Source organism: Zootoca vivipara, chromosome 9 (genome assembly GCF_963506605.1).
Source record: "Zootoca vivipara chromosome 9, rZooViv1.1, whole genome shotgun sequence".
Classification (NCBI taxonomy): domain Eukaryota; kingdom Metazoa; phylum Chordata; class Lepidosauria; order Squamata; family Lacertidae; genus Zootoca; species Zootoca vivipara.
In genome coordinates this window covers 52,944,020-52,966,294 of record NC_083284.1, presented here as the reverse complement: position 1 = coordinate 52,966,294, position 22,275 = coordinate 52,944,020, and the positions used below count along the sequence as shown (strand labels likewise).

At 41.4% G+C, this 22,275-nt stretch overlaps 1 protein-coding gene across 6 annotated transcripts in view; it reads left to right on the top strand.

Moving 5' to 3' along the window:
• Nucleotides 1-22,275, top strand: part of FAT1 (FAT atypical cadherin 1) — a 133,471-nt gene that overhangs the window by 35,837 nt on the left and 75,359 nt on the right. For all 6 annotated transcript variants that reach the window (XM_060278780.1, XM_035111841.2, XM_035111837.2 and 3 more), the window contains exon 3: nt 7,947-8,261. In XM_060278780.1, the coding sequence (XP_060134763.1) occupies nt 7,947-8,261 (315 nt within the window). The remainder of the gene's footprint in view (nt 1-7,946; nt 8,262-22,275) is intronic.

Here is a 22,275-nt window from a genome sequence, read left to right as displayed (position 1 = left end):
CTAAACTGCAAATTAAAAGTGAAGGGACATATGAGAAGACAAGAGCAAGTGGAGGGAGTGAACGAGCATGTTGCCCAAATCATTGTTTGCTGTATTAAAAGTTTCAAAGCTTTATAGAAAATGCAAGCTCAGAGAATTGGTTTAGCTTTGCATAAATTAAAAATGGAGAGCTTTTAAATTTGTGTTCATATTCTGAAATGAAGCTTTTTGAAAATAAATAAATTCCAAACCAAGTTAAAGTATTTATAGGTGCTAACATTTGTACTTTTGTGACTGTGTTTTAATACTCGAGGGGTGCAGCTACTATAGGGAAGTATAAATGCTTTTGGTCAGTGTTCCTCAGCTTCATTGTAAAAGTAACTTGTCACACTATTAATCAGATTCATAAATAGCATTGTGCATAAAAGAAATATTAGTTTAACATATTATGCTTTGCTTCAGAATGGGTGGATGATTCACTTTGCTTGGCTGAGCTTAGTCAGCTCTTGCTCCTTGGTGGTAATCATGGAACCAGCGCAGTCAAGCTGGAACAAGTGCAAAGAGCACAATCATAAGAATAGAGATTTAAGAGAAGAGGTTCAAGGAAGATGGCCTCTCCCCACCCCCCACTTAAAATGGACCCTAGATGAGAATGAATGCATGAACTGGTATGTAGGTGAGAGAGAGAGAGAGAGAGAGAGAGAGAGAGAGAGAGAGAGAGAGAGAGAGAGAGAGTTTACATTGAGGGCGATGATGTCGAAAAACACATGCGCCCCCCCCCCCCAAAGACAACTTTGGAAACATCCTTTTGCCATCTTTTGAGGCAATCATCCTTAACCATTACTGAGACTGTCTGAAAAAGAAAGAGCATTTTCGGCAGCACATTCATTTTTATTGCCGCAATTCTTCCTAATAGGGAAAGGTTCATTCTACTCCATATTTCTAGAGGGAATCAGAAGCTTTCTAATGATAGATATTTATAAAAATGTTCTAAAATTTGTGGCTAACCGTGGACAATTTGTGACCTAACATGAAACACTTAAATGATCCTGTGAGGGACAAGGGATACAGGGAAGTCCCTCCCATCTTAAGTTCCAGCCCATCCCCAAGCACTGGAGAGAGTAGGGAGAGCTCTGCCTCCAGCGGAGAGTCAGGAAGTGGTGTCCGAGGCTCAGGCAAGGTTGCGGAGCCCATGCCCCAGGTGGGACAGGAAGTTGGGCGCACGGGGGGAAGGCCAATCCCCCCAACTCCCGAATTGCGACGCAAACGTAGGGGGAAGAGGTTGGGTCTCCCAAAGCTTCAATGCTGGAAGAAAACGCGCCAATCGCCATTCGGAGGTTCTGACACCTCACCTTAAGCATGTATATAGATCGTTCTGACCACTGTAAATAATCAGCACTTAATAAAAGCCTTAAAAGACTATGCTGGAGTCGTTACTCTAGAGTAGCCACATCAGGCCCTCTGACAGATCCCATACCCAGGGTGACACCTCTTCCAGCTTAACCTCTCTGTGGTTTATTAGGCCCTATGGGAATTGCCATGCAGTTTCCAAAGCCCCTCAACAAATGTACCAAATTAAAGTTATTTCCACCTGTGACTTCTGCTGCATTTCTGCCCCTCATAGGCTGCTTCTTAGGACCCTCGTACCTACGGGAATGCCTCTCCTGGCATGCCCTGCGGAGGACCTTAAGTTCCACAAATAACAGCATTTTGGAGATCCCAAGCCATAAGGTGGTTAGATTGGCCTCAACTAGGGCCAGGGCCTTTTCACAGGAGACCAGGGCCCTGCGGGATTTGACACCTTTCCGCAGGGCCTGCAAGACCGAGCTGTTCCGCCTGGCCTTTGGGCTGGACTCAGTCTGTCCCCTATGTTTTCCTCCCTGTGGTTTTGATTTGGGCTATTTTAAAATGAGGCTGCATTTTTAAATTTTTAAATTGTTTCTTAACCTGTATTTTAATTAATTTGTTTTTCCCCTTTTATGTCTTATTGTAATTTTACTGTGTCAGCCACCCTGAGCCTGGTTTTGACTGGGGAGGGCGGGGTATAAATAAAAATTTATTATTATGTATTTATTTATTATTATTATCATCATTATTATTAATTGCCCTGAGCTTTCCAGGCCCATTTTATGAATGAATGAATGAATGAATGACACTTACATACCACTTGTTGTCAATTGTCCACACAGTGGTTTACAACATAGTAACAAAGGTGGATCCAATGTCACAGTGTGCTAGTTTCTATGCCACCTGTTTCTGTCCTCCATCTTGGCAAGCAGGGACCTTACCTTCCAAGTCCCGGACTGCAGAATCCGGGACCGGCAGCCGTGTGACACCGGAAGTTGCGTCAACGTAGCTTCCGGTGTCGCTTTGCCCTTCTATGGGCACAAAAAATGGCCGCCGTCGGCACCGGAAGTCGCGTCTATGCATAGATGCGGCAGGAGAAAATAACGGAGAAAAATGGGAAACGAAGTGATACGGGGGACCACTGGGAAAAGGTAAGTAAAAACGGAGGTTTCCCGGGGAAAACGGGGTACTTGGCAGCTATGGCAGGGACTCATTCCGGCAATGCAAAAACACTTAAGGAGGAGATGAAATAGATCTGGAAATGATGTGGCTTGGGGAAAGAGGGTGAGTGTTGAGGAGTGGATGTGGCCTGGGAAGAGTCCAAAGGACCAGACACAGAAGTCTAGAGGACTGCATTTGGACCACACCCCTGTCTTTTGAGTGTTGTCCATATCCTCCTCAGTTTTCACCCCACACTCATTAAGGAGAGGTTTTGGCTGACCTGATGAAAATTGAAGGCTCCATGTGGTTGAAATTAAGGACAATTTCCTGGTTTCTTGAGTTTAAAGTGGCTGCCAACCATCTGCTTGCTCTAAGACTAGCCTTAATTTTTTTTTTTTAAAAAAGAAGATATTGGTACTACTTTGACACCTATTGGTAATTATGTTGGTTTGGCCCAATAGATTTGGCCCTATAGACATTTAAATAAATAAATTTAAAAAGTCACAGGCCCATTGCTGACAAGAAAATACAATGTTTCTTTTCACAACATGTCAAATGCAATTGAGAAATTTTGGTTGAAATTAAGTCCAATGAAGCAGTCAGTTGGAATACTTAAAATTCTACACCAGAGTGTCACGTAGTTATTCCTCCAAGAACTCTGAACCCATTTTGATTTTGCAATATACTGTGTGGTGTTTTTTTTCATTGAGGCTTTCTAGTAATCTGGAGCAGTGACCCAAATAAAGACTCCGACACATTTTTGGAAGTCTTACTGATCTTGCCAAGCTTAAAAGGCAGCAGGAGTTCCATCTCTGCTTTTTAATGAAGTGGGTTTAAAACCACAAAACAAAAAACACATTCCATTTCAGCATCACTCCTTTAACTATATTAATGGATCTGTAAAATGTAACTGGGATGGTTTAATTAACACTCAGTGTCTGCCCACTTAAAAGACTTGGGAAAACAAAGCCATTTTAACACTGACCAACTACATTTGAGAGAGCCAGCTCAGAATGTGAAGCAGGCAGGATATTATAATTGTGCTGAAGAAGTCTCTTTTAATGATTGCTTTACGGCGGTATCTCAGTTTACGAACTTAATCCATTCCAGAAGTCGGTTCTTAAACCAAAACCATTCTTAAACCAAGGCGTGGTTTTCCACTGCTGGTGCCCTTCCACAGTTCGGATTCCGTTCTTAGACCGAGGAAAATTTCTCAAACCGGGACTCTATTTCCTGTTTTGTGGAATTTGTAAACCAAACCGTTCTTAATCCGGACTGTTCTTAAACCGAGGTACCACTGTATTTGGTTATTCCTTGCTCGTGGTGCAGAATATGTGGTTCTTTCCCCCTCACACCTCTTAAGCAATGTGGGCTAAGCTTTGGCATGTAATCTAAACCACAGAGCCTAGGGCTTGCCAATCAGAAGGTTGGCGGTTCGAATCCCTGCGAAGGGGTGAGCTCCCGTTGCTCGGTCCCTGCTCCTGCCAACCTAGCAGTTCGAAAGCATGTCAAAGTGCAAGTAGATAAATAGGTACTGCTCCAGCTGGATGGTAAACGGCGTTTCCGTGTGCTGCTCTGGTTCGCCAGAAGCGGCTTAGTCATGCTGGCCACATGACCCGGAAGCTCCCTCGGCCAGTAAAGTGAAATGAGCGCTGCAACCCCAGAGTCATCTGCGACTGGACCTAATGGTCAGGGGTCCCTTTACCTTTACCTTATGAGAGTTCTTGTTTGTGGTGCACCCTTGAGAGAGCCCATTTTCCATGAGCACGGGGAAGGGAGCTTCCATAAGAAAAGGGGCACTATGGGGGTGGGGTCATCCTAGGTATGGAATATTAATAGTGCAATCCTATGCAAGTCTTCCCAGATGGTGGCCCAGTGATTGATACTGATGGATTGGGATAATAAAGATATGATACCCTTTAATCATTGGATTGACAATATGACAACACTCGCAACTTATGAACGGACTTTTTACAGATGCAGACTGTTTGGATACATATGCTAACATTTGGAAGGAGTTTATACAGAATGTTTAAATGATTGAATGTAGCAGGCTACTAACATCTACATAAGTATTAGGATAATAAAACTATATCAGTTTATATGAGAATATATTGCATTTCTGTGTATATATTTTTCTTATAAACATGTTTGTTTTTTCTCCCTCTCACATTTCCTTCTTTTTTTGTATCACTTTATTTCTTTATAATTGTATTTTTTCAATGAAATAATAATAATAATAATAATAATAATAATAATAATAATAATAGTATTCCCATAAGTAAATTTGCTGCCAAGTTCAGTGGGACTTGCTCTCAAAGAAGTCATATAGCATTACAGTCTAATCTTACAAAGAAGCATATTGCTGCATTCTTTGTGTGTTGAGAGTGGATGTGTCTTAAGGCGAAGTGTAGAAAGCCCCCTTTCAGCTTCATGTCTCCTGGGAATTACTTAAAGATCCACTCCCTTTCATGCTCACACACCCTGACCAGGCCACATGGGTGATGCTCTTCCAGGCATAGTTCCACTGTGCTGCAGTATGGATCAGAATACTGTAGACATTAGGATGGGGCTGATCTTACGTGATTTCTGCAGAGAATGTTACCCAACCTGCCTTCTTGCTGCATACAGATGAAACTCAGAAAATTAGAATATCGTCGAAAAGTGCATTTATTTCAGTAATGCAATTTAAAAGGTGAAACCAATATATGAGATAGATGCATGACATGCAAAGCAAGATATGTCAAGCCTTTATTTCTTGTAATTGTAATTATTTGTCGTTAGGCGGGTCAATTATAAATGGAATGTAATTAATTAAATGCAATAGCGATGTTTATTTTTGTAACTATTTGTTTTATTACTGTGGAATTTCCAAAAGAAAACATTTGTAAAAATTTAAAGAAAAATAAAAGGTTGCATTACTGAAATAAATGCACCTTTCGACGATATTCTAATTTTCCGAGTTTCACCTGTAGGATAATGTATGTGGTTGGGTGTAAAGTTAACAAGGGACATTGCTTGAGATGTGTCAAGTTCCCATGCAATATCCCTCAGGCACAGGTAGCTCTGGGCGGGAGTGAGCCATATCACTAGTAATGTCATAGGTGTTGTTGTGTGTAGATACCTCTGGCGCTCGTGTAAGAAGCACAACACACAGCGCAGTCAGGTTCTCAGTTGATGAGCCATCTAGAAGCAGCATCTATTTTCCCAGTGCTAAAATGTTAGTTTCTCCACCTTCTAAGACCTTCTAAGTCTGCAAGGTTTACCTCGCCTGGGCCAGTTCACTCCAGCAGAGATCCCTCCGTGGGCTGGAGCGTGTGCATGAGCGCGTGTGCCTGCGATTTTCGGCGTCTGTGCCACGGAAGTGAGTCCCCGTGCTGCTCTGTGCCACTTTAGCACAGTGCCTGGGGACTCGCTGAGTGGGTGGCTTGGTTCGGGGGCCACTTTTGGGCCGGATAAACGACCCCCCCGTGGGCTGCTTGTGGCCCATGGGCCTTAGGTTGCCGACCCCTGTTCTAAGACACCGATAGCCCCTGCAGAAAATGAGTTGCAATTGCGCATTGCTTGAGCGGATTGTCTTGGAAGGCTGTGCGACTCAAAAGAAATGGAAGCAGAAGAGCTGAAGTGCTCATCTTCCGTCTGGTCTGCTGAAAGACGCAGCTGTAACGTAGTTCTTTGAAATTCCTTGAGGAAAGCCTGCTGGCTTCTCTTGGTTCCTGCAAACACTTGTTCTTTTACAAGTGATTATTGTGGAGTTTCCACATGGAGTTTCCACATTAAAAGCAGAAATAAAACCTGGCAGCATAATGTTATATTGATGATGCAATAATGGTGTGTGATTGTTATGTGTGCGTAAAGAAAATTGCAGCTGAATAATGCACCACTAATAAGAGGTTTGGAAGTCTAAAGAGGTAATTTGTTTCAAATTTACTAAGGTTGTTTTACTGTGCTTTACTGGCATTAGCAGATTTCTCTGAAACAGTACAGCATCATTTTTGTTTGAAGGAGAAGATGATGTACCCAGGTGACAATGTGCGCAGGGTACGAATTTCTACTTTATAAATTTGGTACTTGCTTCCCTTCATATTGTCTCAGCTTGGCTACATTTACAATTTAGCTTCTGCAGTGACATCTGGTGGTAGTTCAGAAATTTCTTAAATAGCAGTTCTTTAAGGATTGTTTAAACTAGACATTGAGACTGGGGAATTTGAGTTGGTCAGGACTGGAAACAAACATGGCCGATTTCTAAAAGGCTCCCCAAATATAAAGCAGATAAAATTCCACTCCAGAGTTTAACTTGACTCAAAATGTTTCACTTTGATGCCAGCTGCCTCTAGCCTTGCCTGCTATCGGGTTTCCCTGCATTTCCAAACTAGCTTTGTGGTAGTATGAAACTGATGTCAAAGAACAGCTCTCAGAGGAGCCATCTTAGTGACTACAACTCCCAGCCTTACTGGCGGTATTGGAGGCAGGTAGAGCAGGTGTTCATTTTGTCACTGAAAACTCTTACACATTTAAACATAGATCTTCTGCTGACCTCGGCAGTTTTTGCTACTAGTTTTCCTTCTCCCTTCCTCACAAGGTAAAGTTTGGAAAAGAAGAGAAACTTAGTATAGTGGAGAGCTGATGTGAAGCATTGAGTACTGGTCTGTTTTTTTTCCCTCTTGTTACCTGCTTTGGGAATTTTATGCAAATTGAAAAGTGGGCATTAATGTCCTAAATTGACAAATACTGTACTTTCAGATAGCTACCTTCTGTCCATCCAAAATAGTTTGGAGAGTTCCATAGCTGGAGATCTCTCTGTCCTGTCATCATTCTGTTAACATTGTGGTTCCCTACCTAAGCCACATTGGTGACGAAATCATGCCATATTGCCAGGTTTATAAAAAAAGAAATGGGCATGCCAAAGGCTAGTTTAATTTTTTAAGCCACTTCATGACAAACCAGCAGGGCCCCAACTACTTCATGTACCACATTTATGTCATTGTGTAGGCAGGGCCTGGTACAAAAAAATAAGTAGTTTAGGGCCTTTACAGTCATTGCTTTTAGCACTGGGATGCTACAAGGGGGAAAGGACCAGAACTCAAGTTTGTGTGCTCCCATCTTTTCCTGCAGGGAAAAGGCGACAAGTGCATTGAGCGACAGGTAACATTTGAACAGGCCTCGTATCTAATACTGATTCTTAACTCTCACACTTCTATACTTTATCGTCTATCACTGGCTGAATTTTCCCTTACAATTCATTTGTGATCACTAACTGCCTTTTCTTGAGTTTTGTGCCATATATAAAAGTAGAATGCTTCATTTTGGTCTATACAAAACAAGGCTGTGGAAACCATTATGCTTTTCATTTGTGACTTGTGGCAAAGACTTTGGGAAAAAAAGCTGCCGCGTTCAATAAAATCAATCATGTAGATGTGATACTCAACGCTGTTTCTTTTCCTCCCTTTCCTATGCAGGTACAATAGCCACTGTTGATTTTCTTGACCGTGAGACTACTTCCCATTACTGGCTTACTGTTTATGCTACAGACAGGGGTGTTGTGCCTCTGTCTTCCTTCGTTGAAATCTATATAGAAGTTGGGGATGTCAACGACAATGCTCCGCAGACGACTCAGCCTGTTTATTACCCAGAAGTCATGGAAAATTCACCTAAGGATATGTCAGTCATTCAGATCGAGGCATTTGATGCAGACTCAGGTTCCAATGACAAGCTGACCTACAAGATTACCAGTGGAAATCCACAGGGATTCTTCTTCATTAATCCAAAAACTGGTAAGTGAATGCCATTCTTGACGTTTGCAACTATGAATTGATTCTACATTTTAAAAATAGAAATGGAAAGACATGATTGTAAAAAAGAGAGGAACGTCTCTGATTCTGAATTCTGATTTGTACTTGTGCAGGAAGTCCATAAATAGGATTGTTGATTCAGAGCTGATCTACACACTAATCACCATCTGAATCTGAATCACTATCATTTCAGAGTGCAATGGAGAATCCCATGTGAATGCTTTGTGCACAAAATCTTTCTGCAGATTAGAAATTAAGGCTTAGGCTTTTCTCCCTGGTATCCCAATGTTCCATGGGTTAGGAAGTCCTCTTTTTTTAATGTGGTGAACAAACATGTGATCCTTCAGTTGTATGAATTAGTAATTCCAGGAAGTTTGCACTGTGTAGTTTTGCTGAAATACTAGCCTTCCATGGTAGAGGGGAAACACTTTTTCTACCTAATGAATTGTATCTGGAAATAGAACAGGTTGGACTGAGAGTAGGCCATGGGATGCAACAAAGTAACAGGAACTATGCTAATATTTATTGGACTTTTTGATAAATATAGGAAGATGAGTATTTTGATACATGAGCAATACATGTACTAGGCACCTGGGGTGTCAGCTAAGATCATCATTTGAGAGAAGAGGCATGTTTTGGAGAACCAATTGGATACTGGTTAGACTGTCAATATTATACTGTATGTGGGAGTCAATGGTATAAGTGGGGATGAAGGTTTAATCTTTGTGGCTTTTTGACCTAGTTTCTGTAGGATTAGTCCTGTGTTGAGTTATCCTCTGGGAGGATCTGATGGGTCACTTTTACCAAAAGAATGCTGTATCTTTGGAGGCATGAGAAACTTTTACTTTGCGTTCTCTTTATGTGTTGGGTATACTTTTGACATGTTTTAGTTAAATTTTAACTCAGTTGTCTTGACTCCACCAATGTGAGCTCAGTCGACGAATAAATTCCCAGCCACCAGAGAAAATAAAGTGGTGAGGAGTTTAGAGGATCCCTCCACTCTAATCCTGGAACTAATTTTAAAATAACATAAAATCAAAATTTTATCTCTTGGGGGGCTTGGCTAAGATTGAGCATTTGCTCCCTCAGTTAAAGCAACAGGAACTATTGGGGAAATCCACTCAAGTGACATTCACAAGAGTCCCCTTAATATCTTGGGGGAATAAACTTTGGCACTAAGCATAGCCCAGAGATTATGGGGGCAAACTCCATTTTCAATCTAGCACAGAGACAGAGCCAAGAGTCTCCTCCCCCTCCCTCCCTTTCCCCCCCTCTCTCTGTTGTCCCCCTTCCCCATTTTTTTCTTTCCAACATCATGAAAATAGCCTGAGGGTTGCAGGTCCCCCACTCTTTATTTTGTGAGTCGTTTACAAATAAGAGATACAACATTCAGATATTGTGCCACCTATCTTAGCACTTGGGTTAATCTCTTGGAATAATATGGAAATGGTTTGCAAAGAAAACTTGGATATTTCCTCATCTTAACTGTGTGTTTCTGCTCTTACTTGTTCTGCAAGCTTCCATCAAGAACTGCTGAAGTGCCTTGCATGTGAAGTTTACATTCAAATGAAAATTACATAGGGCCCAGAGACTAGCAGTCAGTGTTGAAATTTCCAACCAGCAACTTGCAGTCCTCTCACAAGTCTATATCTACTTCAGGATGTATAATTTCATTAATACAGACCTACATTTTTCCTTTCCTGGATCTAATAGTGTCAGTGGGAATACGACCATGGGAGCAGAGGATGAGGAGAAAATCAAGCCGAGATCAACAACTGAAAAACCGCTGGTCATTCAATCTTGAGAGTAGCTAGCTTTCTGACTATTTCATAGTTTTCATCCTTGTATCCATCTGTCTAAAAGGGTGATTTATTCCATTTCATTAGCTTTTCAGACAGTTTCCTTCACCTCTCCACCCTTCTTCATTTGAGCAATGGATTAAGGCTAAATATGCAACGAATGTTGTGTCTTAGATCTTTCTGTGTATATAATTTCTTCAGTTTCCTTTTGAGCCATGAATACCTTAAATATTTGCTAGTTTTCTGCACTAAATTATTTGGGTCACTTCCTACCTTTAGATGTTGTTTGGCAAGAATAACAAAAATATAAGCATTTCATTTAAAAAAAACCCAAACCCAGCAAGCATTCATCAATTTTCATTTGTAACTCTGATATTTCAGTTATTGCTTTGATGAAAAAACAATTCAAAGACAAATACAGATATAAAGTAAAATAATAGATGAACAAAACCACAAAACTCGGCTTTCATATGCACACAAATGTAGACTTCAATGAGTTGTAAACAGGAATAATGTGGTATATATAGAGCACAGTTTTTCAAAATTCAAATATTGATCAACATCCATTGGCCACCCAAGAAGACTGAGTCCTGATTGGGCTGTTTTTGTGGTTCTCTCTATGTAGGGTCCCCCCAATTAAAAAAAAAGTATTTCTGCAAACATTAAGGTGGATTGTGCTATTTTTGCTACAGAAACAATTGTGTTCACTGCCTGAACATGGGAAAGAGAGGGGAAGGCAAAATTCAGACTGAATTTAAGGCTTGGGAGGAAACTTAAGTAAAATGTTGCATTTTAAATATTTCTTGCAGTTTAGCAAATTGCTCAGTTTTGCAGAAAAACCTCTGTTGTTTCAGTTCTTTCTGAATATGTTCCATTTCCCAGTAGCTGTCGGTATTCATAAAGTTGTGTGTGCAGGTCTCTCTCTCTCTGGAGGTGGGGGGGGGGGAGTTCATTTTATTTTTAACCAATTCCATCTTTCTGTCTCCTTGCACTTTGAAGAAGGAAAGCATTCAACTTTTATTTAATTGTTAAGCATGAAAGCACCACATGAAATTGGAAGACAATGGTTGCGATTTAAGCCTCTGGAGTGCTAATGGCTCAGCCATGTGAGGCACTTGAATTCAAGTAGAGAGAAGGAGAGGCTTGTTAATTACCTGGGGACTTACAACCATTAAATTGCAACTCCCAAACAAAAAAGGGTTGATTGATTCTCCATGGATCTGTTTTAAATGCAGATACCGTGTTTCCCCTTTTTTAAGACACCGTCTTATAACTTTTTTTCCTCAAAAAAACACACGGTGGCTTATTTTCAGGGGGTGTCTTTTTTTTTAAGTGCTGGTACAACTGGGTCCCACTGGCTCAGGACACTCGGTGCTCTCTTCCGCGCACATTATAAACACCACACTCTAGCCTACTGTGCTATCCAGGTTTTACTGTCAACCAGGCTGGCAGCAGCTCTCCAGGATTTCAAACTTGGGGGTACCTGGGGGTTAAACCTGGGATCCTTCTGCTCCCCGGGCTCTCTCACGCCGGCCGAGGAATGAGGAGGGAGGCTGTGACCCGTCCCGCTCCGAGATGCTTGTGAGGGAAGCGCGAGGGGGACGAGGCTTGGGCCCATGCCCCTGGCGCGCGCGCGCGGCTGAATGACGAGCCGAAGCGGAACCTTTTCTCTGTGGGGGGGGGGGGGGAGACGCGCGCGCGCAAACACACACACACACACACACACACACACTGAGAGAGAGACACGCACAGGGAGAGAAAGAAAGAGACGCGCGCGCACACACACACACACACACACACAGAGACGCACGGGGGAGAGAGAGAAAGAGACGCGCGCACACACACAGAGAGAGAGAGACGGACGCACGGGGAGAGAAAGAAAGAGACGCGCACAAACACACACACAGAGAGACGCGCGCGCGCACACACACACACACACACACACACACACACAGAGACGGACGCACAGGAAGAGAAAGAAAGAGACGCGCGCACACAGAGAGAGAGAGACGCACGGGGGAGAGAGAGAAAGAGACGCGCGCACACACACACACACAGAGAGACGGACGCACAGGGAGAGAAAAAAAGAGACGCGCGCACACACACACACACACAGAGACGCACGGGGGAGAGAGAGAAAGAGACGCGCGCGCACACACACACACACACACAGAGACGGATGCACGGTGAGAGAAAGAAAGAGACGCACACAAACACACAGAGAGAGAGAGAGAGACGCACGGGGGAGAGAGAGAGAGACGCGCGCACACACGCACACACAGAGAGAGACGGACGCACAGGGAGAGAAAGAAAGAGACGCGCGCACACACAGAGAGCGTGCGGCTGCAGCGCTCACGAAGCAGCGCTGCACTTAGGGGAAGATGGCCAGGGAGGGGGGCTGCGGGGTCAAGGCAACGCGTGAAAGGGAGGGATGGCGAGGAAGAAGTGGGGAGTGAACTGATCGGGGCTTTAACATGCCCGCACGCGCAAAAGGGAGGCTCGGAATGTGGAGATCGGTTCTGGCTGCTTCTCTTAAAGTGCCGCAAGTAACGAGCCTCTCTCTTTCCTCCTGCCGCTCGTGCCCTTGGTGCTTCGTGCGGCGCTGCTTCACGCTTTGTCAGCGCTGCAGCCGCCACCGCTTCTGGGCACCCACCCGACTCCGCAGGCTTCCTCCTCCTGCCGCGGCCGGCATTGCAGGAGCTGGGTCCTGCTGGCTGGTGCTCCGTGCGGCACTGCTGCACGCTTTATTGGCACTAAAGCAGCCACCGCCGCTTCCGGGCACTGACCCGACCCGGCAGGCTTCCTCCTCCTGTCGCGGCCAGCATGCTGGGTCCTGCTAGCTGGTGCGGAAGTATGGCTTATTTTCGGGGTATGTCTTATAGCTCTCAAATGGTTAAAAACCCTGCCATGGCTTACTTTCTGACTACGTATTAAAAAAGGGGAAACACGGTATGTTAGCCCAGCACTACTGAAAGGTTCCTAGTTTGAAGCTTGAGGTCCTGGTGTTAAAAGATGCTGAGAGAGAGTATTCTGAAGTGAAACATGTGCTACCCTGCCTTGCTGGTAGCAGGTGTATAGCAGCTAGATGCTCCATGAAAGGTGTGTTGTTAACAGTGACAGCACACATGCATTAGTTAACATCTGTTAAACAGGCACATGGGCAGAGAACATCTACTCATGTCCAGGCTTGCTATTATTAACAGGTTAGCCTATGTTTACTACATAGGGATGATTATGTGTGCCATGTTAGTATGAATGGGGTATTGGTTACTGACAATGGCTTCCTTCATGGGCTATTGGTTATAAGACTACGCATCAGTATGGTTTCTCCCGGGGCTGTTTTTCTAGAAAGAGGTGCCAGAACTCACCATGATTGCCTCAGTTGTTCTTTAATACGTAGTAGAAATGGCTCCCACCTGACAGGTGCCAGAACTGAGTTCCATCAGGTTCCAGCTGAAAAAAAGCCCTGGTTCCTCCTTTCCAGGCTACTCAGGACTATATTTTATCTGAAAAATCGAGAGGTGTATTCGCTAGATTAGTGTGCCTCATTTCTTAGTTTTACAAACTTTTAAAGAATTCTTTTGGCTAGGCTTCATTTACAGATATAAAAACTGAGGCAATAAAGTCTTTGTGGGTACATTTCTGTTTGACTCATGCAGGGATTTGCATTTTGAGACATATTAGACGTTTTGTGTCTGCTCTGTTTCAAAAACATAGTTTCATAGTTACTATTTGCATTTATTAGGCACTTTATTCATTAAAAATGACTCACAAAATAAAGCCCTATTTGTATCTTGTCCCATTTATCTGTCTCTCCTTAATAAAAAAGAGAGTTTTCCTGTTCTCTTTATTATTTCAGCAATGTTATCAATAGCATGCTCAGCATCCTAGTGAATTCAGCATATTGATGGAGACTTCCATAAAGTTTAAACAAAGGAATTAATTTGTTGTTAATAAGGGTAGAGGAATCTCACTACAAGGTTTACTGGTGTCTATTAATCCTCAAAGCACTGTGAACTCGTAAAATGCAGAGAGCCAACGCCAAATAGTCTGCCTTACTTCTCCTATCATCTTACAACTTTCCTGACCCTTCAAGGGAACTGGGGTGGGAGATCTGAAGATTGAGTAAAATGAAATCGGAAATGGGTGCACCTGCAAACAACATCCAAAGACTTCCTATAACATTGGGAAACCACTTCGTGCGGAAATAAATGACCTGTGGTTGCACAATAACCTGCCTCCCTTGCTTAACTACTTAAGGTTTTATATTTCCTGCATCAGGTTTAAGTCACATAATACATTAGCTGGGAAACACAAATTTCCATTTATTTGCTGTGTTCAGTTCCTTTTGGGTTAGAAATAAATAAATGAAAATTCTCCTCCAGGAGAAAATCATTTCTATAATTGTGTAATAAGTGTTGTTTTCCAGTTCAGTTAATATGATTATCCAACCATACAGATTATGGATCCCAGTTGTTACATATCAGTTTATGTCTAGAGATGGCAATGAAAATGTTGTGAACTGTTATGTAGTGATCATATGTCCTTAAGCAATATTTGATAGCAGAGTTGTAAAGAGATGGTAGTGTCATTGTAAACACAGATGAAGGGTGATTTTTTTAAAAAGATTTTTTTTTTGCTAATACAGGAACAATTTTTTTTAAAAAAATCTTCCAGACTTCCAAAATGCATAATTCTGTCCTATATATATACACTTGTGCACAATGATGACTTTTCTTAAGAGCTCAGCATGTTTTTGAACTGTTGTATAGGCAGCATAATTTGTGTAAGCTGCATCAGCTTGTTTATAGAATTTGAAAGTTTTAGACTTCTCCTGATGAAGGAACCTATATTAAAAGCAAGTTCTGCTTTCGTTTGGTTCTCTGCACACACAGAAAGAACAGAACTAAATGCAGGGTATACTTTTGAGTTCAAAGTGACTCAAGGCATACAAAGTTTGTACTTTCCCCTGAACATGATTTAAAGCTAAGTTCAGTGGAGCAGTTATACCAAGACACAAAATAATTCCTGCAAGGCCTACGTGGGTGGCAAATTTATCCTTTTTTATGTACAGTAGTTGGGATTGGGGTTTTTGTTGGAGAAGCTTCAGACAAATATGAAAAGTATGAAAAGTGGGCACCTGATATCTCTACTAAACTGTAAGTTCAGATTACAGGCATCCCCAAACTATGGCCCTCCAGATGTTTTGGCCTACAACTCCCATGATCATTAGCTAACAGGGATGATGGGAATTGTAGTCCAAAACATCTGGAGGGCTGAAGTTTGGGGGTGCCTGGTTCAGAACTTAAATCTGAAGGCGCAGAATGCCTTGCTGAAGCTTTGCAGGGTCTGCGTCTGGTTATTTCTGGGATGGAAGACTACCTAGGTATCACTGCCTTGAGTTCTGCTGTGGAAGAAAGGTGAAGTATATGTGTATTACATAATCACAATTTTTTAAAGGCTGTAATAAGCTAATTCTTAACTTTACCTCCATGTTCTGTACATATGGGGCAGCAGGGGATGCAGGCATTGTCTCAGTTCCATCCACTCAGCTCCTCTGGCCCCCAATGTGTGGGGAGTTGTAAGCCGTGATGGCAGTGACCAGGGAGTGCAGGAAGAATGCCCACTTAGGAGTGAAGCAGCTGAGCCTCGAGCAAAGAGTAGGCCTCAACAGAGGGTGGGACTCTTGCCAATGGTTTCAAGTCACAAGAAAGGAGATTCCAAGAAAGGAGAACTTTCTGACAATAAAAGCTGATTGACAGTGGAACAGACTCCCTTGGAAGATGGTGAACGCTCCTTCACTGGAGGTTTTTAAGCAGACGTTGGATGGCCATCTGTCATGGATGCTTTAGCTGAGATTCCTGCATTTCTAGATGACTCTGGGGGTCCCTTCCAACTCTTACAATTCTGTGACTACAGGTGTCCTCTACAGACAAGCACGTGTAGTTGTCTCTGATTAGAAGAGCATAGGTTTGCTGTGCCAGTCTGAACATAGGTCCAATGGCAGACTGTGAAGAGGCATGGAGTTTACTCTTTAATATTTTGTTAATCTTCCTTGGATTAGGAGTGGCAATTTAAAGAGAACCAGGGATGTATCTACTTGTAGGGACTGGTAGCGTTCAGGCATCATGGTAAGCAGTAGTTGATGGTTTACCAGGCATGACTGGGCCATGCCTGCTTTGCTCCTTCTGGTCTCACTGGGGAGAAACAAGCCTTGGTGAATAAGAAAAGCCTTGCTGGATCAGGCTAATGACCTATGTAGTCTGGTGTCTTAAAGCATCCAACATTATGGCCATGGGAAGCCCTCAGGCAGGACATGAGCCCAGTAGCACTCTCCTCCCTTGTGCCTTTCGCTGTTTTAAAACCTTGCAGCATAAACAGAGTTCTCTCTGTCCACACTATGCTGCTTTCAATGGAACAAACACTGATAGGCATTCAAATACACCTCTGCATTGGGGAATGTGCATTTTAGGTATGTATGTGAATGTGTATTCTGCCAAAAGGAAGATAGTATAAATAGATGGCATTCTGTACTGGAATGCTCGTTTGATTTTGGCTGATGGTTCCTGATCCAGCTAATGATATTTGCAGAAAGCTGCTTCTGCATATGGATCTCCTTCAGTGGATAAGTCAAGGAAGTATAAGAGTGTGAGCAGAGAAGAAAGCTGGAAACAAATTCCCTCTTTGCCCCATACTGTCATCTGTTTTGTCCATGTCATTTTGTTGTTTGCAGAAGGGCAGCACAATTTCCCCACTTTAATCTTGCACTCTGCTGCCGTGCTTCAAATTTGAAGAAATACTACTTTTTCACTTTAATGTGCTTTCAGTCTTCTTACATGCTCACTTTTGCCCCGCTGAGAAGTAAACAAGGGAGTCCTGTACAGTATCGTTTTTCAAACCCACTGCCATCCTAAGCCATTTGAGACCAGTTTTTCAAACAAACAGTACAAAAGCTTCTAAAGTCAATGAAAGAAAGCCGTCTAGAAAAGCTTTCTCACAGCCCCCTTGAAGCATTTTGTTCAAATATTAGCCTTTCCAATAATCCAAACTCGTAGTCTGGTGAATCTGATGTCAACCAATGAAACCATCAAAACAGGTAAAAAAGCTGCCATACTACATGGTGATTGAGATATATATAAATATCACCAGACATATATGTGTGTGTGTGTGTGTGTGTGTGTGTGTGTGTGTGTGTGTGTGTGTGTGTGCTTTCCTGCTGCTATCACAGGTTTACTTTAAACAAAATGGAGGAATAGAATAGAATACTGCATTTAAAATATAAGGTTGTACTTTTTTAAAACAACAACAACACCCCCCACATGATACAGTCCTGAAACAGTCATACCAATACTGTTCTGTGCAGTATTGAAGGCAGCGCTAAAGTGGTATAATTAGAGATATGGCTTGATTATCTCTTTTGTGATGTAATTAATTGCAAAGATTCATATTGTGCCTTTTAATCAAGTCTGCTAGGCCACTTTAGCCAGTCCACACCCTTCTGCACTACACCTGACGGGGCAGGTGGGGATAGGTGAGGGTGGGCCTTAGCTGAAATATTTGCAGACACAGCTGCCCAGCTCTTCAGTGGTGCCAACAAAGCCTCTTTCAAAGGGCATGATGAGATAATGCTTTGAGAGGGGCTCTTTGAATGGAGCTTCGGAAAATCCAGTGATCAGCTAATTGTCATATCTTCAGAAATCCACTTCAAAGCACTGTGCTGATTGGCTGGCGGGGGCTCTGCCCATCTTGTCAGATTTGACCCATAGGGGGTTCTTGTTGTTGTTATCAATATGCCACCTATCCGACTGGGTTGCCCTAGCCACTTAGCCACTCTGGGGTGGCTCCCAACAAAAATAGTAAAAGCACAGTACAACATCACATACTAAAAACTTCCCTGAACAGGGCTACCTTCAGATGTCTTTTAAAAATCACATCTGATTGATGTGCTCGGAGGGCATTCCACAGGGCGGGCACAACTGCCGAGAGGGCCATCTGCCTCAGTTCCTGTAACCTCGCCTCTCGCAGTGGCTAAAAGTTTCTCGACCTCTCTGCTTTAATACATATAAAGGTGCTTAATTCTCCTGTACCGGAAGAGGACTTGATTTCTTTGTCAATTATGTCATAAGAATGGTTCTTTGAAAAGAAGGGTCTAAGCTCACACACTAAAATGATAATTTAAGGCACTTGCATTATTTGGCAGCCTGACTGTACAAGCCAAATGCGCCGGTAAATAGGTGTTACACTAGAAATGCTGTGCTGGCGAGATATTACAGCTTGAGGCATTGGACCAGTGCTCAACATTGAGCTGAAACCTCAATACAGTGGTACCTCTACTTACGAATTTAATGCGTTCCGAACGCACATTTGTAAGTCGAAATTATTATTTTTTATTGGAAAACCTTTATTACTTATAAAAATTACAGAAAAGAAATACATAAGAAAATACATACAAAAAAAGCACATATTATTCAATTACAAAAACAAAGAATATATATAGCAAATAAACAATATTTTCAAATTATGCCATTATAAAATCAGCCTCAGAATCTCGGTAATCTAAAACTTGGTCTTTACAATCTTTGCAATCTTGGACCGAGAAGCTCGAAATATAAAAAGCCAAACAAGAAGAAAAATAGGAGCGGAAGGAAGACGAACGAGAGGAGAGATCCCAGGTAAGTCAGTGAGGAAAAAGGGGAGTAGGACAGAAGGGGTGGGGTGAAGTAAAAAGGAAAGGAAGAAGGGAGGGAGAAGGAAAGATGAGGAAAGTAAAGGTAAGAAAAGTAAAGGTAAGCATAGTATAAGATAGGATAGAAGTACGACTTCCAAACACTTATCATCGGTTCCCTCTCATAGTTAAATTCTATTAAGCTTCTCCTTTTCTTTTTAATTAAATAGCTTTCTCTATTCCCATCACCTTATTTCCTATCCTCTTGTGTCTCTTAATCTAAACATATCACCAACTTTGTGCTTATTTTTTGTTTATAAAAGTACTCATCCACATATTTCCACTCATCTTTAATTTTTTGTTTAGGTATCCTTCTGATCGTTGCGGTTAACTTTGCTAATGTCATGTATTCAGTCAGTTTTATGTACCAATCTTGAATGGTTGGGATCTTGTCTCCTTTCCAATTTTGGGCGATCAGCATTCTGGCTGCCGCACACGCATAGAGTAGTATGTTCTTCCTGTCCGTCGGTATATCCTCCGGGATCATGCTTAACAGCAGGATCTCGGGTTTTTTCTCGAATGTAAGTCTAAGCATTTTTTTCAATTCTTCATATATGTTTGACCAATATGAGCTAATCCTACTGCAGCTCCACCAGCAGTGGAATAAGTCTCCCAACTTCTCCTTACATTTCCAACATTTATCTTGATTGTTTCTATAGATTTTGGCTAATTTGGCTGGTGTAAGGTGGTACCTATAAACCATCTTCCATATATTTTCTCTTGTTGTCATACATGCTGTGAAATTTATGTCCTCACTCCATAATTTCTCCCACTGCTTAGCATAAATTACCCTCCCTATATCTTTAGCCCATTTTATCATTACATCCTTTACTATCTCATCTTTCATTTCCCATTCTAATAAAAATTTGTAAATTTTTGCCAATGGTTTTTCCTGATTTTCTAATAAAAGTTCTTGTAATTTTGATCTTTTGTCCTCAAATCCAATTACTTTGTGTTCTTTAAAGATCGATTGCAATTGAAGATAATGTAACCAGCTTTGACAATGTTGCTCGATTTGATTGTATGGTTTTAGCTCATATTGGTCATTTACTTTCCTGATCAATTCTTTATATGTCGGCCAATTACTCCCTTTGGGTTCCTTACTTGTTGCTGACATTTCTACGGGTGAGGCCCACCATGGTGTTTTGGGTTCTAATAGGCATCTAAATTCCTCCCATATATCAAGTAGGGGTTTTTTAAATACATGGTTTGTAAATGATGTGTATTCACCTCTTTTTTCTTTTAATAGGTGTGCATGCCAACCTCCGATGTTCCTAAAACCTTCCAATTTGAGTAACTCCAAGTCATCCAATATGAACCATTCCCGCATCCAACACAAGCAAGATGCCGCATAATACAATTTGAGATTCGGAACTCCCAAGCCTCCTCTTTCTTTTGCGTCCGTTAATATCCTATATTGTATTCTTGCCTTCTTTCCTTGCCAAATAAAGTTATTTAGATCTTTCTTCCAAGTGTCGAATGTTTCCTTTTTTAATTTTATTGGCAACATTTGAAATAAAAATATCAATTTTGGTAGGACCATCATTTTAATTGCGGCGATCCTGCCTGTAAATGTTAGATTCAATCCCTTCCAATTCTCCATGTCCTCTTTTATTTTCCTCCAAATTTTAGCATAATTGTTATCAAATAGTTCCACTTTATTATTACAAATATTAATTCCCAAATATTTAATTTTTCTCACTATCTCCCACCCACTAATCATTTGTATTTCCTCTCCCTCTTCTCTTCTTATATTTTTGATCATCAATTTAGTTTTTTGGTTATTAACTTTTAATCCCGCTACCCTCCCATAATCCAATAACCTTCTTTTCAATTTGGGTATGGTCTCCACTGGGTCTTCCAACATTATTATCAAGTCATCGGCGAAGGCTCGTATTTTAAACTCACTTTTCCCGACCGATATACCCTTGAGGTCTTTGTCCATTTGAATATCTTTTATTAGGAATTCCAGTGCCCATATAAATAATAGCGGGGACAATGGGCATCCCTGCTGCGTTCCTTTAGTTATTTCGAATTCTTTTGTTATGTCCCCGTTGATGATCAACCTCGCCATTTGTTTACTATATATAGCCTTTATTCCCTCCATAAATCTTCCTTTGATTCCTAATTTCTTTAACGCCCCTTTCATAAATTCCCATGCCAAATTATCAAATGCCTTTTCGGCGTCTAGAAATATAAAGGCAGCCTTTTTACTAGGATTCCATTCCACATATTCAAACATGTCTAACAGAATTCTGATATTAGTTGACATCTTTCTTTGGGGTAAAAATCCTTGTTGTTCCCTCCCTATTACTCTGTTTAGTACACACTTAATCCTATTGGCTAGAATTCCGGCAAATACTTTATAATCAATATTTAACAATGAAATTGGCCTATAATTCCCTATTTCTTCTTTTCTCTCTATATCTTTAGGTATCAGGGTAATATATGTGTCTTGCCATGTTCTTGGAAACTCTCCTCCCTCTAGAATCCCATCTGCCATCACTTTATACACTTCTCTTAATTCCTCTCGCAGCACTTTATAATGTTTTCCTGACAGGCCATCCGTGCCTGGTGATTTTCCCAATTTAAGTTTATTTATCTCTTCTTCTATTTCTTGATATGAAATTGGCTTATTTAAATTCTCCAATTCTTCTGGCCTAATACTAATTCCATTGAATTTATCTAAATATTCTTCTAATTTCTTTTTATTAATATTTTCCCCTTTGTACAATTTACTATAATATTTCACAAAGCAATCTTGTATTTCATCCGGATTGGTCTTAATTTCCCCCCCATCCTTTATAGCTACCGTGTTTCTCATATTATAAGACACGTCTTATATTTATTTTTTCCTCAAAAAAACACACTATGGCTTATTTTCAAGGGATGTCTTATTTTTCCCCTCCTCATCCTGCCACAGCCGGCATTGCTGCTGCGCCTATCACTATGTCTTATTTTCGGGGTATGGCTTATATTCCTTGAATGCTTAAAAATCCTGCTATGGCTTTTTTTATGGGGATGTCTTAAAATATGAGAAACAGGGTATAATTTGTTGTTGGCTTCGTCTCTTCCTTAACTGCCAGGCCAATAATTTGCCAGATCTGTTTCCAAGTTCAAAGGTTCTTTGTTTTGCCCATATAATTCTATTCTCTATTTCCTCATCCATTAGCTGTTTTAAATTATTCTGTAACATTTTCACTTGTGTCTTTATATTAACATTTTTCGGATTTTTCCCCAACTCCTTTTCCTTCAATTCTATCTCTGATTTCAATTTCTCTAATTTTTCCTGTTTATCCCTCTTATATCTACTTTTTTGTTGTATATACAATCCTCGAATAAAGGCCTTACTAGCATCCCATACAGATGTTATATTTACCTCTGGCGATGTATTGAGTTGAAAAAATTCCTTGACCGATTCTTTCAATTTTCTGACAAAGACCTCATCCTCCAACATCCTATCGTCCATTCT